Here is a 16396-nt window from a genome sequence, read left to right on the forward strand (position 1 = left end):
TTGAGTTTCACTGAGAAGTCCATGATCATTGGGCAAGGGAGTTTGGTCGGTGATAATAGGGCTCCTTGGTCGGCCGACGGGAATATTTCCCCAGACATTAGATAGCTGACTCTGCCCTGCTGAAAGGTGCTGTTTTGAAACTAAACCCCACACTGTCCAGACGATCTGGTGCACCGTGTTCTCCGTAATCTCCTTTTTTCACCTGACAAAGGAAAAAAAGAGGCGGACGAGCCTCAGGTCCAAGAGGATAAACTGAGCATGGAGGTCAGGTACAACCAAGAGACGGAGGGGATGGGGCTGAAAAATGGACTAAAGAAGGGGAAAGATGACAAGGACTCCCAGGGCAGCTTGTCCAAAAGCTTCCTTAAGGAGCAGCAGGACTCCTTTTCCCCCTCTGGGACTGTGGACACCTGCGAGAAGAACAGGGGGAGCACGGGGGACCCAGACTACTGTCGGAGAATACTGGTCCGAGGTAAGGCTTGTGCTCTTTCTTTTTCTTTTCTTTTTGTGAAAGTTGCAGTGTCGTACATTGTCTAGTTATATATATATAGTTAGACTATATTCATTTGAGTGAGTACCTTTAAGAACTATGTGGAAAAATAAAGCCTTTGTAATATCAATAAAGTGTTGACTATTAGGAGGATTTCACTTTTCTTTAAAGTTAATAGCAAAATATTCCCATGAATAAAGATTTTATTTTGATGATGGAGCCTTTTTTAAAAAAAAAAAAAAAAAACTTTTTTTTTTATTAGGGGAACACAAAAATGTTAGAGGACTAAATTATTATTATACCATGAAAAATGAATAATTGTTATTGAAAATATGTATCTTAAATATGTATCTTGGCCAAACTTACTGCGTGACCTCAGTTTTTGTCATTGGACTTTTTGTCACTGTGACAAGCTAAAATTTTCTTTAGATTTCATAGATAATACCTTGTATTACATGATTTAAAAATGTTTAATGATAAACATTTATTTCCCTGGGTACATTCAAATGTGTGGAAGGTTATGTTTTGCCTACAGGATTTATACTTTATATATACAGCATTACTTTCAGGCTGATAAATATAAAAATGATATTTAATAATAATATTCAAATAGCAAAAAGGAGATGGGAGTTTGTTTTTACATATATTTAATGTTAACAAATCATATTGTAGAATTGTGTGTATGAGTGTCTGTTTTTTATAAATATAAATATAATTTATAAATATTTATAAATATTTATAAATTATATTTATAAATATAACTTCACCAAAAACTGTGGCTCAATTACACAAGATATAATGAGACGGATCAGAAATGCTTTACACAAATTACAAATATGACATTGAACATCCATTGTTTAATATTTGTTTATTGTCAATGATAAAATATTAATGATTTTTTTTTTTTGAAGAACATTTTCTAGCAAAATTATTGTCAATTTAATAGCATCTATAACAGGTTTTTTTTTTTAAACTCCAATTGTGACCTACAACCATTGTTGTAATATCTCTTTTGTGGTAAAAATAGCTATAGACTACATGAGTGAAGTACTGGATCACAGTATATTTCTGACAGTCTTATTTAATATGTATTTATGTCTTATCTTCACTTATTATGTGTACATATTTGTAAACACATTGTATACATAGAGTATAAATGTATCTTTTCAAAGACATGTTAATACAATTCATACTACATAACAGATCATTTTTAAGATTTAATCCGAATTTATTAATTAAAAATAAAGTCAGTTGAAAACTCATAGAAGAACTGCATAATTCAAACAAACAGTATATCATATCACATTTACTCCAGAGACATTTTAGTTAAATTTTTTGAATAAAATCTGAATTTGATTTAATACGTTAAATTCCCAGTATCTCCACTACAGTGCTACCTATAATAACAATAACAACAATAATAATAATAATATAATAATAATAGACAAATAACCAAGTCCAGTTGCTTTTGACTGAAATTGCTTTGGAGATAACGATGACCTGGACAAATGAGAACATTCACAGGCTTAATAATAATAATAATAACGTGTCATATAATGAACCATATAAAACCAGTCTACACCTCGGAATATGTTGCATTTATCTGTTGATTGTGCTTCTTCTTCTCTTCCTCAGTGTTAATAATTCCTTGTGCTCATTGTTGCAGATGCTAAAGGCTCTATCCGAGAGATTATCCTGCCGAAGGGTTTGGATTTGGACCGGCCCAAGCGAACCCGCACCTCCTTCACCGCAGAACAGCTCTACCGGTTGGAGATGGAGTTTCAGAGGTGCCAGTATGTGGTTGGGAGGGAACGGACAGAACTGGCTCGTCAGCTCAATCTGTCTGAAACTCAGGTATGGAAGAAAAAAGGTCAATTCATTCTGTACGAAGTAGACGAGCTAGTGTGCAAAAGACAAAGTGTGCTTTCATTTGAACTGAAATAACAATAATGTAGAGTGTGAGTTCACTGTAATTTCCTTTTTGTGTCTTTTAACACCAAATACTGTTTTGACTTCACATTATCAGGTTACCATCCATTAGGACCACTTGCTTTGTCATAGAGGCAGGTGAATTTACCCATATAATCTCATTCACTTCATTTTGTTACATGTGTAAGCTTTGACGCAAATGAACCAGAACATTTCTGACAACGCAGTTTATTCATTCTAAATATAATAATCACAGTTTGAGTGGAGATGGAAACAGTCCTGTTTCACAAGCACTACGATGTACACAGATCTTTAACGGCACTGATGATCATTAGAAACCTCTAGTTGTTGTTGAGTGTTCATATTCAGAGACCTGCCAGTTCATTTTGGAGTGCTCGCAGGTTTCAAAGCAGTGTTTTGAATATGCGCGCCAGGTTGACCTTTTTTTGGCATTTCGATCAAGGAAGGTACCTTTAAGTTTCCCACAGAAATATTTTGAGTTGAAATGATCCCTTACATGTAAATGCATTGAGCTTCTTAATAAAACTAATGTAGTGTCAATATAGCTTATGGAGCGATTGACATTATTACCTGAAGCTGCTAAAATGAAAGCTGCCATTAGACAAAGCTTGTCCTCATGTGGTGCGTGTGGGGTCAGCAGTGGGTCATGTAGTGTCCACTGTGGATGAACAGCATTTGCACGCAGTTTCTAAAGCTATAGTCAGCCGATCACCCCGTATGATTTAGACTTAAAAGAACCCCGGCTGTCTGCTTCAAAGCTTTTGTGTGTTTGCAGATCAAATTACCTTCATCTATTTGTTTAATTTTTTTAAATGTGCAAAGCGGCTAACGGTTCTATCGGCTTGGTGTGTGCTACTAATGTGTTGTGGATTTCAACGTGGCAAAGGGAGGTTGACCTTGAGTGGAGGTCTGCGAGAGGTTGACCTTTTCTCACAAACTGGCACCACAGCCGACATCTCTTACAAAGTCACACTTAATTATAGTAAAACAGTTATGTACATTTCACCTACTTTTTGGCTAGAACTTTTTTTTGTTTGTTTGAATATTTTCTTTTTTTAATTTGAACAATACAATTGCTGCTTTTCTTTTTTTCCTCATTCAGTGTGGGTTAAAGGAGCTATACCTAATATTTTCTGCGTAAATATAAAGTGGAGTAATGACGTCCTGAGCAGAGAATAAAGTCACTCTCCCGCTGAGTGTGTTGTAATCCTAGTTTCCGCTTGTTTGTTGTGATAGATGGTCCAGCTGCACGTGCATGTGGCCATGAAAAAATGTCCCCATTCATTTATTTGAGATGATCTGTGAAAGCCATGTGGAGGCAATCCCAGCCTGCTTTTCAGTATATTTCTCCTTCAATTAAGTGTCTGAAAACGTTATTTCACTCCCATGAAGGTATATAGAAAATAACCTTTGCTCCTTACTTAGGCAGGACAAAGGCTTCAGGGTTTTTCCAGTGTCTGCTTCCTCTCCTGATGAAATGCCTTTTAATGACAACATAGTGAAATTAATATTTTGTTCTTATGGGTTGCTATATTAAGGAATGACAGCCATTTGCTGTGTGAACACCAAATCATTTTTTTTTTGAGCTTCCAGCTTCACTTTTTTTGTACTGAGAATGTAACCTCTAAAATGAACAAGGTGCTCCTTCTGAGCACTCTTTACGTGGCAAACTAAATATCGCTTTGACTGAAATGAAGGGGAAAATTCAACTGTGACTGAACCAGCAGTAGGGTTGAGAACTTGAGATGGTGGCTTGCTTCTGATTGGTACATATATACCGTGGAGATCAGAATTATTGAACTAATTATAGATACTTGAGTTATTCTGAAATATTTTTTATTGTTCAGAATTTGATAGAATATCCTCTGTGTCTATACCACTGCTGTACTAGCATGTTTTCTTCAACAAAAATCTTTATTTTGTGAAAAAAAATCAGTGATCAAAATTAGAGAACCCTTTCAGATCCCTCACAGTTATTGGTGTTAATCTGCACCTGGTGACATTTGACTTCATTGTTGGACACACCCTGTTTATCTGCAGCTCTCCTGGTTACTTTGCAAGATGGCGAGCTGCTCTAAGGTGACTGAAACCCTGAGACAGCAGGTTGTCCAGATGAAGGCCAAAGGGAGGACCCTCTCAGCCATCAGAGAGAGGTTGTTTTCGTTCACAGTCTGTGATTTCAAGAATACTGAAACTTTACAAGGACACAGATTCCTTTAAGTCCCTCAAAAAGGCCGGTCGTCCACATAAAACAAGTGCACGAGAGGACAGGATTATGAGAAGACTCTCAATGGGGAATCTGTTCAACACTGCGGCTGGAGTTGGTCTCCAGTTCAGTGCTGAACAGGACAAGGATCTGTCTCTGCACACAGTGTCTCACAGTTTAAGACTTTTTGTAGTGAAAGCCCACTCTGCAGTGACCAAACCTCTCATCAGTAGAAAGAATTAAAAAGGCTAGGAGCATGTTGTGTGGACAGAGCAGAACTGGTCCAGAGTGACTTCAGTGATGAGAGGACGTTCAGTTTATTTTGGTCTAATGGAAACATTATGTCAGGCGTAGGACTGGAGAAAGACTGAACCCAAAGTGTGTAAAGAAGTCAGTTCCATTTGGAGGAGGAAGTGTCATGGTTTGGGGGATGTTTTCTGCAGCAGGAGTTGGGCCTCTTGTACAGCTATATTACAGGGTGAATGCAAATGTTTATGTGAACCTTCTTCAGCAACATGCAATACCTTCACTGCAACTGTCTCCCAATCAGCTGCAATTCTCATTAAGACAATGCCCCCTGTCACACTGTAAAACAGGTGAAGCAGTTCATCCGAGTCAAGATTTAAACCCCATAGAGAATCACTGGAAAACCCTTGGCAACAAAGTAATGTCACAAAATAAACGTTTTTGTTGAAGTGCCTTGGTTATTTAAAAAAAAACATGTTAATACGGCAGTGGTATAGATACAGCAGATATTAAAATTATGAACAATAAAGAATAACAGTATTTCAGAATAAATCAAGTATTTATCATTTGTTCTCTAACCTTGATCCCCAGCGGTCAGGTGTGGTTACAGTAGACTTACAGGTAGATATCATAGAAAACCCTGTATTTTTGTCCACATTTATTTGATTAAGATTATAGGAAAATTACCAAAGTATATGTATAATTATATATATATATATATGTATATATATATATATATATATATATATGAATAATTCATCTAACTAACAGACTATCAGATGAATGATTTGACCTGTAACTGTAGAATTATCACAAGCGCGCATTTTTTTTCATCTGTAGTTATGGGAATATAGGGAAAGAGTTTTTCTCTACTTTTATCTCTATACTCCGTTAACTGCTGGGTAGGCTATATACTGGACTATAAATACTTCCCACAAAATTGTTAAACTGTGAGAAACATTTCATAAACAAATGGAGTATATGAACTTTGTTATCAGAAACTACAAGAATAACCAATCAGATGTTGTCATTTTTTGATATGCATTATGACAGATTTCTTAGATTTTCAAAGAAGAAGATTTAGGATTTCTCAATTTCTGTATGAGCTTCTTTGCACCTGCATTTTCAGGGCCAGAAATCCCTTGGTGCTAATAAAAGAGGGTAGCGCTCAGTGAAGTTGTGGTGCCCATTTTGAATTTGGAGTTAAAGAGAATGATGAACTTTAGGTGAATGTGTTATTCAGGGTTTTACATGCTTAAATAGGAACATCTACTGTACTACAATTAGTAATATGTAGAACTCCAATTAAACAATTGATATTTTAGTCTATAAAATGTCAGAAAATAGTGAGAAAAGGCTACCCAACTATCCCAAGTTACCTTTCCCTTTTGTTTTCTTCAATCAAAAGCTCTACCCAGATATTCAATTGACAATCATGTAAAGCAGAGAAAAGCCACAAATCCTCCCATTTTAGAAGTTGACTCTAAAGTTGAATCTTTGTCATTCTCGGCTAATAAAGTCAGCTTTAAATTAAAACCACAACCAGTGAGCAATTCTTTTACTGCTAGCAGCTAAGCAATAAACCCTGTAAACGATCAAATAATTGTATCTGTGTTTCTATTGGCAGATGGTTCAAAGAAGAAATGACACATGGGAGCTGACTATTGTAGTGTGGGCTGAGAACGTTTAGCAGCGTTTTACATATGAAAGGCTCTCTGAGCAACTTTTGATTGAATTAACCTCCTGCCTGATAGTGTATCACAGTGAGCCTCTTCTCCATCACTGAATTATGTCACTGCAGCTTTTGATCAATCACAGTCTACAATCATTACCTGGTGGACCGTGTGTGTGTGTGTGTGTGTGTGTGTGTGTATGTGTGTGTGTGTGTGTGTGTGTGTGTGTGTGTGTGTGTGTGTGTGTGTGTGTGTGTGTGTGTGTGTGTGTGTGTGTGTGTGTGTGTGTGTGTGTGTGTGTGTGTGTGTGTGATCCACTGTATTAGTGAGTATCAGAAAGTGCATGTGGTGATTGAGTAGGGGATGGACAGGCACTTTGCTACTTTTGATTTGTGAACAATAGCATTGAGTAAAAGCAATCAAGTTCATCTGTGAAGACACAGTTTTGAGCTCACCGTGCAATTATCTCCAAGTACTGAGATTATCAGATCATTGCACTATGATCACTGGCCTTTTAAAAAATATATATAAAAGGGTGGCATCTTGCCTTTTTTAGTCATTTGACAGTGTAGAGGCAGACCAGAAACAGGGAGAGAGAGAGGGGTGTGTGACGTGCAACAAAGCTCCCTGACTGGAATCAAACCTGCAACTTTATATGGCACTCACTGTAACCATTGGCTACCAAGGCGCTGCAGACACAAGTATCAGTGAATATGAATTACTGTAGTTTTCTGACTGCCACACATCAGCTAAATGTAATGCAATGTAAAGCAATGTCATTTTAATTTTACAATTTAAAATATGCAAAAGTACAGGCATGAGACAGATTACTTAAAATAAAATAAGATAAATAAAAGAGCACATTAGATACTCTGAAATTGAGACTAAATTAGACACAAAGATACATTTTTAGCCATTGCTGGGTAGAGCCCACAGATTTCCTGAGGCTTCTTGGAGGTTCATACGGCACGAGAATATCAGAGATGTATTTGGGCCGGAGAGAAAGTAATGCTGTCTGTATGTGTGCATGTGTGAAACCAACTTCCCACCAACGACTGCCCCTCTAATGACAGTCGTTGGCACTTGGAGCACAAAGGGTTTCAGTGACATCATCGGCCTTGTGAGAGGTTAAATACCGGGATCTCACACCAGCTAGTTGGACCAGTCCCAGCCTGGTCAGATGCGTACATGAACTGATGTAGCCTCTTGGATGAGAGGTGAAACGTCTTCCTGGACAAATAACCAAGTCCAGTTGCTTTTGACTGAAATTGCTTTGATGATAACGATGACCTGGACAAATGAGAACATTCACAAGCTGTCTGTATGTATGTTATCTTTGTATCCGTAACCGATCTCATAAAGACAATAAAGAATAATTTGTGAACTACACTATATATGTAAATATATGTTACACATAACATTTAGCATGCGTTTCTAAAGGCTCTTTGTGTTCCTCTCCAGGTGAAGGTCTGGTTCCAGAACCGGCGCACTAAGCAAAAGAAAGACCAGGGGAAGGACTCTGAGCTGCGTTCAGTGGTTTCAGAAACAGCAGCAACCTGCAGTGTGCTCAGACTACTGGAGCAGGGCCGACTGCTGACGCCTCCGGGCCTGCCGGGGCTCCTGTCACACTGCGGGAGCAGCACACTGGGCTCCGCCCTGCGCCCTCCTTCCGTGGCTATGGCCAGCAACGGCAGCAGCAGCAGTAGCAGCGGCAGCAGCACTGGCACGGCGGGGGGCAGCCCTCCTCTACCTGTCGTCACCAGCTCAGGGACAGTGGCGGCTCTGCAAAGCTCACCAGCAGCTCATGGCCTCTTCAGCTTTCCCATGCCCTCCTTACTGAGTGGTGTTGGCACCCGCATTTCCTCCAACCCCCTGTCTATGGCCAGCTCGCTGGCTGGTAACCTGCAGGAACTTTCCGCACGCTACCTGAGTTCTTCTGCTTTTGAGCCTTACTCGCGGACCAATGGCAAAGAATCCATGGACAAGAAAATTCTGGAATGATGCTTTGTTTTTACATAAATGGATTCCTGTTTCCTCTGGATACATTTTGTTTTTTTTCTTGCCTTTTATTGTCTTGTTTGGTTTTGCTCATTCTCTTTCATCTGTCTGTGTCATGTTCTGTAGCAGTTCATGTATTCCAGTTGCAAATCTGGCGCCTTGTTCCTACAAGGAAGAAAACAAAGACCTTCACAAGCTCATCTGACAAAGGACAGGGTGGCACAGGAATGATTTTGCACAGTGTTCATATAGGACATTGTTACAGAGATTACTGTTCAACATATGTTTAGTCCTATGTATTAATCCAAAATAACAATATACACAGAGAGGTACAGGACTGTATGACATAAAATGTAAAGTGATGGTTCCTTTCTGAATTGTGTTTTATTATTTGATTGTGTGACTAGATGCTTGTCACTGAAGTGAATAGATGTAGAGAAAGAAAGTGAGTTGTCAAACACCTGAGCAGCGGTTTGTGAGATCCAATCAGCAAATACATGTTTTAAGTAAAATGAAATGAAGCATTACGAAAGAACAAGCAAGGCCAGTTTCTCAACAGAGCGCCTCTGTTTGAAGGTCACTGCAAGGTCAGTGTCAGCACCAAACCCAATACATTTGACGCGTGAATGCAATTTGCTTATGCAGTTGCCTCGCAAAATTTCTATTTACAAAAAGATCTTTTGTATGTCCGTTTGTATGAAGTTTGGACCAAACCAAAACCTAAGCCAGAGAAGGTGTAGTCATACAGTTCAATTGTTCAGTGTTGTTTTTCTCTATGGTTTGGTGAGGATTTTAACATTCTACAACAAAAGTCTTCACTTTGTGGCATTTTCGTCTTCAAGATGCATTACATGACTTTCTTTTTGTCTGTGATTTTATTCCACTGTGAGTTCTCCGAGTATTGGTGTACAATTTGTATTCCATGTGGGAGCTGAGCACAGGAATGAGTTGCTGAAAGGAGGAGTTCTGAAGAAAAGCTATTGAGCTTTTGTAAGCTGCTTGCTTTGTTGAACACTATAAAGTAACAGGTTTTCAGTCATTAAGACAATACAATAACCTTTCCTTCCTGTGTGAACATTTCAAAATCTACAGCCTTCATAATAGACTTTCAGCAGACTGATGCATGTGGTGACTGAAATGATTGTCTATAAAAGTACTGGAAATGAAAAAATGTACCTTAAAATTGTTATTTTATTGTAAATTATTTACTTCTGTATCTATAGATTATTAGTATATCTGGAAAATACTGAATGAATGAATGTATTAGCGTGGTTGAGGAATCAATCAAAAGCTCTTTGGTGCTGTTGTTGTGAAATATTTTGAAATTTGTGAACTGTGTGGTACAAATGTGCATATATATTATGTATGGCTACAGACAAAGATAAGTGTGTTTTTCATTTTTCTTTCGTACATGTTGCTGTGAATCAAGTTATGATAAATTTCATGACTGTTATACCTCATACAACATGGCCTGATATGTATGCTCCTGGAAGTTTTTTTCTCACTGTTTTTGGTAATGTGGCGTACAATGTTATTATGATTTATCTTTGACTGGAATGTAGAACTTCCGGTTTAAAGTCAGCTTGTAATAATAGTGGCATTACAAATTGGAATGATAGGTTTCAAAGAGCAATTACAGGGGTACTAGCAGTCATGACATTGGGAAGTAATACATAGATTTCATTAGCACTGCAGCTAAGTATTTTCATTATCAATTTATTGTGTGGTCTATAAAATGTAAGAAAACTAGAAAAAATGGCTTTCCCAATTTCCAAGGATCTTCAATGTCTAATTTTTAGTTTTTTTGACCAACAGTCCTAAACTCAAAGATATTCAATTTACAAAGATCTTCAACAGAGAAAAGACGCAAATGCTCAACCCCAATAGGCATCCAACCTAAATGAATCAATTATCAAAAAAGTTTCCCGTCAAATTTTGTTCATCAACTATCAATTGATTGGTTATATGTGTAATCTAGGTTTCATATTTGCCTGAAATGGTATAGCTACTTTATGACTAGTGGAGAATAAATATGTGACACAGTCAAAGTATAAATCCAATAGTATTGGGGACACCCCCCTTTTACTTAAAAGATACTATGGAAAAATACAATTTTTGTCTGATTTACCCACTAAAATCTCTCTGTCAGCATTTTTCTTTTTCCTGATGATAGAGGAATGGCAGTGACCAAAATGTGGGTCCACTCATCTGGCTTGTCTTCACTCATTATCACCAGCTCACAATGATAAGCTTTATGAGCAGCGGAGAGTGCTTTGAGACCTTTTGCCCTGGGTTTTGCTTCTCAGGCGGCCCAGTCAAATCCTCTGATTTCTAGAGGTTGGTGTAGCTCGATTAGGGACATGAAGACACGTTCAAGCTTGAAAAGCACCTTGATTTTGGATGTTTTTGGATGGGGAAAAAAAATAAAGTAATCTACATTTTCATCTAGAGGTAATCGTAAGTATCAGGTCTCAGGCATTTTACTGATTTTTGTTGTTGTTGTTGGACAGTTATTCATATGCATTTATATAAATGCAAGAACAGCACTCACAATGTTGGACCTATAAAATAAATCATAACTCAAGCACCACTTACTCCCTTTTACAGAGCTTTCAACTACATCTCATGTTCTTAATTAGGGATCGACCGATATGGATTTTTTTAGAGCCGATGCCGATTTCTTTTTCATCAGTCTTGACAAATACGGACTGACGATTTTCTTGAGCCGATATGTGGAGCCAATACTACTTTTGCTCTTTCAATTTACATCATAAAAATTACACAATAATGAAAACAAATATTACGAGTCTAAAAAATTTTTTAAAAAGGAACATTAAAAAAATCCCGTCCAGCAACAGGGAGCTGCCTGTGGACATCTGTCTGTAAATAATGCTGGGGAAAAACTATCAGCGAACGCAAAAGCCTGCATCGATAATATGGGCCGGCCGTTGTATCGGTCTATCACTATTCTTAACCATTTGTTTCCATCTGCTGATGAAGAACAGAAGATGTGGTTGAAGATATTTTTTGTCAAACTGTTTCCAAGGTCAATAATTAACTTGCTTTTTAATTCCACATTAGTTTACTATGCACATTTAATCACAGACTTATTGAAATGTATTCAAGCCAGGTGAGCCCGCTGTGCCTGGCCCAAGGTGTGCAGCAGGGCAGCTTTACTGGTTCCACCATCCAGAACACAACACCTCGCCTGGACCATGAAAAGACCCAAGTCGGTTTTCTTTTCAAACACACATAAAAGAAATTGGATCTGAAAGCAGTTTGCTAAAAATCTGAATCCAGACTAATTTCATCATTTACAGGAATGAGTAGTCCTCTACTGTCGCTCTTCATTCATTCCTGTAAATGATGATATCTTCAGTAGCTGAAGATATGGACAACAAGCACCGGTTTAAGCTGGGACATAAACATGACTGCTTCTGTCGTGTACCATGGTGACGTGTGGTGGGTTGCCAGTCTGCTGGTGGCAGTGGTGGAGATACTGTAGTTAAGCATCAGTGTGAGGTACTTCACATTCAATTCATGCTACTTTAATTTAATTTCAAAACATTTCAGAGGCAAATATTTATATATTAATATGAATTCTTTTATCCACTTCATTTGCAGATTTACATGACATATGATGAGGTTATCTTCCGTAATGTATTGTTAAAGATCAAATGACTCTACAGTCATACATCTACATTTTTCTATAATACAGTACATTTACTACAGTAAAACAAGGGTAGCACTGCAACTTTTACTTCAGTAAAGGATCAATGTATTTAACCCACCACTGGCTGTTCCTGTGAATAAAAAAAAAGGACACACAGTGGTTTGTAAATGTGCTCCCACAAGTTTAAGCTTCTTTATAATATTCAGGCAATTTTGTGTTCTGTTAGTTCTGTGAGTGTAGCTGTATTTCTTCTGGCAAAATAATTGCAGAAGAAATACAGGGGCTGTCCGGTAACAGAGAAAACTGAGGCTCTTTTATGAGCACAGCCAAAGAAACTAATGTGTCTTGGGAATCTCCCTGGAGGAATAAAAGGTCACATTTACTCCTCCTACCCCCTCTCTACCCCCAACAGCCATCCCCACCCATTCTCTTCCCTTACCTCAAGTCCAATTAGAAGGAAGGTCGGGGAGGTTTTTGTCAGTGGGGGGTTTCAGGGGGGAGTGTGTGAATGTCTGTGTGTGTGTATGCACACGCAGGGCTGCCATAGCTGCAGACCACCAACACATTTTCTCCAATCACATGATCCGCTCTTTAAGCTCAGGTCTTAGGAGGTGAAAGAAAGGCTACATCCTGTCTTGTTTTTAGTATCTATTTTTTGGCCTTGTCCTTTTAGTGCCATACAGTGCTCATTAACATGCTAACAAGAAGCGACCCTCGTCTAAACTGATCCAGCGACTTTGAGCTCTGCAGTGCTACAGATCTACAGATTTTGAAAAACCCGCACAGCTTAGTCACTCTGCTTCTTCACAGAATAATTGATCCCATTACGTAATCAAAGAGTAAGGGGAGTGGAAACCCCTTGAAAGCAAGGGTTCCACTTGTGTATTCTGTAAAACACTTTGCATAAAGCCATGAAATAACCGTAATTAACAAATGTGTTGAAATACTACAATGTACAATTATGTCTGCAGCACCCTTGCAAGTGTATTGTAGTGGCACGCAGTACGCAGTTGCAAAAATATTTTCATGTCATTATTAATATATACTTCAATGCTATCCATGGCTGACAATATTATTTGCAGTTAAAGTATGGATGTAAAATTAGGTTAATTGGTAATTTATTTATTGATTTACTTATGGAACTATTTAAAGTACTAGCAATATTTTATATTTTCATAAAGGATGGATCAAATTACCATGTTTAATGTAAAAAGATGAGCCAAAAGTGTGTGTGCATATGTTGTGGGGGGGTGGGGGGGGTGGGGGGTATGGTCTTCATTTTGATCTCAGCTACACACCTGTACAGTTTGGTGACTGTACCTTGCAAAGTCACAGCGATGGCAAAAATACTCATAGCTGTGTCTATGATAGTTCCTGCTACAGGACCACATTTTGCCATGGTAACACACACACACACACACACACACGCACACACACACACACACACACAGAACAATGCCAGCATCCGGGTTGGTAATAAACTCAACTGTATATTTATCGAGTGGTATATGGTGCTTAATGACAGCTGAGGTTTGTTAATTATTTTCAGCCAAATCCACAGGCTCATATTTGCGTATTTGATCTCAGACCTGACGTGAGATTTGATCGTAGCTCCCGCTCACGTCCAAATTGATAAATGCCGAAGTTTTCTTGGAAATGGTTGTACGCACGTTTTTCTGCCGTACGTTCGTTTGATAAATGAGGGCCAATGAGTTTCATACATAAACATCAAAATCAATCTATAGCTGTTTGGTGCTCAAAACCACAGGCTAAGCAGGATTTCAAATAGTGGTTAGTAGTTGGTCTTTGTTAGAGGCTTCCCCCAGATAATGAATGACAGGTTCCCATAGTAAATCAAACCTGTCTGCCTGATCCATCCAAGATGTTTAATATTTTCCTCTATTGTGTTTACAAGGTATGACAACCACATGTTTACACTCTGTATTTCTTTCCCCTTCCATAGTTTAGTAGTAGGAGTTTCCAAAAGAATCAAGTTATCTATATTGTCATCTAGAGGTAATCTTCTCCTAAAAACAAATTGAACATAAATCAAAGATAGGGAAGTGTTCTCCTTCCATAGTATTAGTACACATTTCTTAGCAGACAAAACTATAGAAATTGCGGTGGGCTGACCGTGTATCTGTTACCTTCTTCCTGACCTCAACCGGGAGAAAAGGCTGTTAGCTTCTCTTAGCCTTATTCTTGCTGCACCTGGTGTAAATATCATCAAGGTGGGGTAATGGGGTACTATCTATTATATGTTAAGAAGAACATACCATTCTTTGCAGGGACTCGCGTTCCTGCTCGGGGCTGTTTCTGTATCAGACAGTGATGTTCCCTGTAAGGATGCTGTTTACAACATATTTTCATCATCAGGTTTGTATGATATCTTTCAAAATATAACAGAAACAGGCTTGTATAATATATGGTGAGGGACCATGACTGGTAAATTTAGGAAACAAAAGGTTATGGTTAAGTCTGAAGCCCTATTCGGACAAGATTAGTTTTACATTGGGACGTGGGGTAAAATAATTGTATGTCTGATATAAAGAGAATACAATTAAAAAAATGTGTACCATGATTCACACATATTTCACTATCCATAAATATGGAGTTGTTTACTTGCAAATACTTATAACGTACTCAGAAAATACGTAGTCATCTTTACGCATTTACAGATCCATTTCTACAAGTAAAACTGGGTTTGCATATTTGTGGTTTGCCTCCTGGGAGTTTGTGAGCCACGTGTATTTGTGACGTAATATTGTCCAATCCCTACCACAGGGATCAATAGAATTTGATTATGTAAAGTTAAAGTGCAATTCCGGCATTAAAGCACCCCATGGTCTTTTTGGGTATGAATATACATCAAATAAGCCATCGAGACAATTTTTTACGCTGATCAACTATTAACAGAGATATACCACAGTCGCTAACAGCCAGATTTGGCTAACACTGATTAGCTCGGGGCAGTACGGTGAAGGCATTCAGACGTCTTTTTTAACCACTAATACTGCTCAAAATAACACCAAACCTCTGCAGAAGCATGAGAAGAGTCCCTACACAGAAAACAAAGCACCAACAACGTAGTTAGTGAACCCAGAGTTTATTAAAAGAGTGTTTTAAAGACTTACCTACTGGCCCCTGTACCAGCTCCTCTCATAGTGAAGTCCATTCAAGTGGATTACCAAAGTCAATCCAAAAGGAAGGAGCCCATTGATGATTTATTTAGGAAGCGGTCGCCTCTTCCAATATATTCAGGGGACATGGAGAAAAGTTTACAGGAATTTCTGCTGGAATAAGTCATCACAATAGTCGTGCCAGATGAATTTACATCACAAAACCATTGGTGCTGGCTGTGCCACCCTTGTACCATGATTAGGCAACATTGAAAGCTAGAAAACAAGAATATAGATTGGATAACTTACATATACTATAGAAATATCTTTCATTCTGGCAAAGGAGGGTGAAGTATGCAAAATATTTGGATCCCAATATTGAAGTTTTATTTCTAATAACAGCACCTGATGGATCAGTCACAAAGGCCCTAGAAGGTTTCCTAACACTTAGTGAAGAATTAGCTGAGAATAATGGTACGGATACAGGATTGAACAGTATGTTTGACACTTTGTTTAGTAAATGAAAATCCTTAATTCTGTTGGTTTTTGTCTCCATAACAGTGGCAATTCTCACCTTGTATGGGTGTTGTTGCGTCCCTTGACCCAGAACCCAGAGCAACTGACTGATCACAACATTAATCAAGGAGGCTCCAGGTGGTCCATTATTAGGGAATAGTGAACAGGAGGAAGGGGAAGACGATGAACTCAACATTATGTTAGTGTACACCGTAAAGTGAAAGGAGGGAATTGTGTAGATTTTCTAGTGTTTATTTTTGTCCCAATATAATTGAAGTTTTGTTATTACTCACTGTGCACGTACAGAAGTTAAATTCAATTTAATTCAATTCAATTTTATTTATAGTGCCAAATCATAACAAAAGTTATCTCAGGACACTTTACAGAGTAGGTATAGACCACACTCTATGACTTATTTATGATTTACATAGACCCAACAATTCCTCCATAGAGTACGATGGCAACAAAAACCTTCCCTATAACATGCAGGAACGTCAGACAGACCCAGTTCTATGGAGGACGGAC

At 38.2% G+C, this 16396-nt stretch overlaps 1 protein-coding gene across 1 annotated transcript; it reads left to right on the forward strand.

Moving 5' to 3' along the window:
* Nucleotides 1-240: 240 nt before the first annotated feature.
* Nucleotides 241-8566, forward strand: vax1 (ventral anterior homeobox 1; the record flags this gene model as incomplete). The annotated part of the gene is made up of 3 exons (XM_083922407.1): nucleotides 241-472; nucleotides 2157-2344; nucleotides 8027-8566. The coding sequence occupies exons 1-3, from the start codon at nucleotides 259-261 to the stop codon at nucleotides 8564-8566; spliced, it is 942 nt and encodes a 313-aa protein (XP_083778533.1). The 5' UTR covers nucleotides 241-258.
* Nucleotides 8567-16396: the final 7830 nt, after the last annotated feature.

This window comes from Echiichthys vipera (assembly GCF_963691815.1).
Source record: "Echiichthys vipera genome assembly, chromosome: 11".
In the NCBI taxonomy this organism is placed as follows: Eukaryota; Metazoa; Chordata; class Actinopteri; order Perciformes; family Trachinidae; genus Echiichthys; species Echiichthys vipera.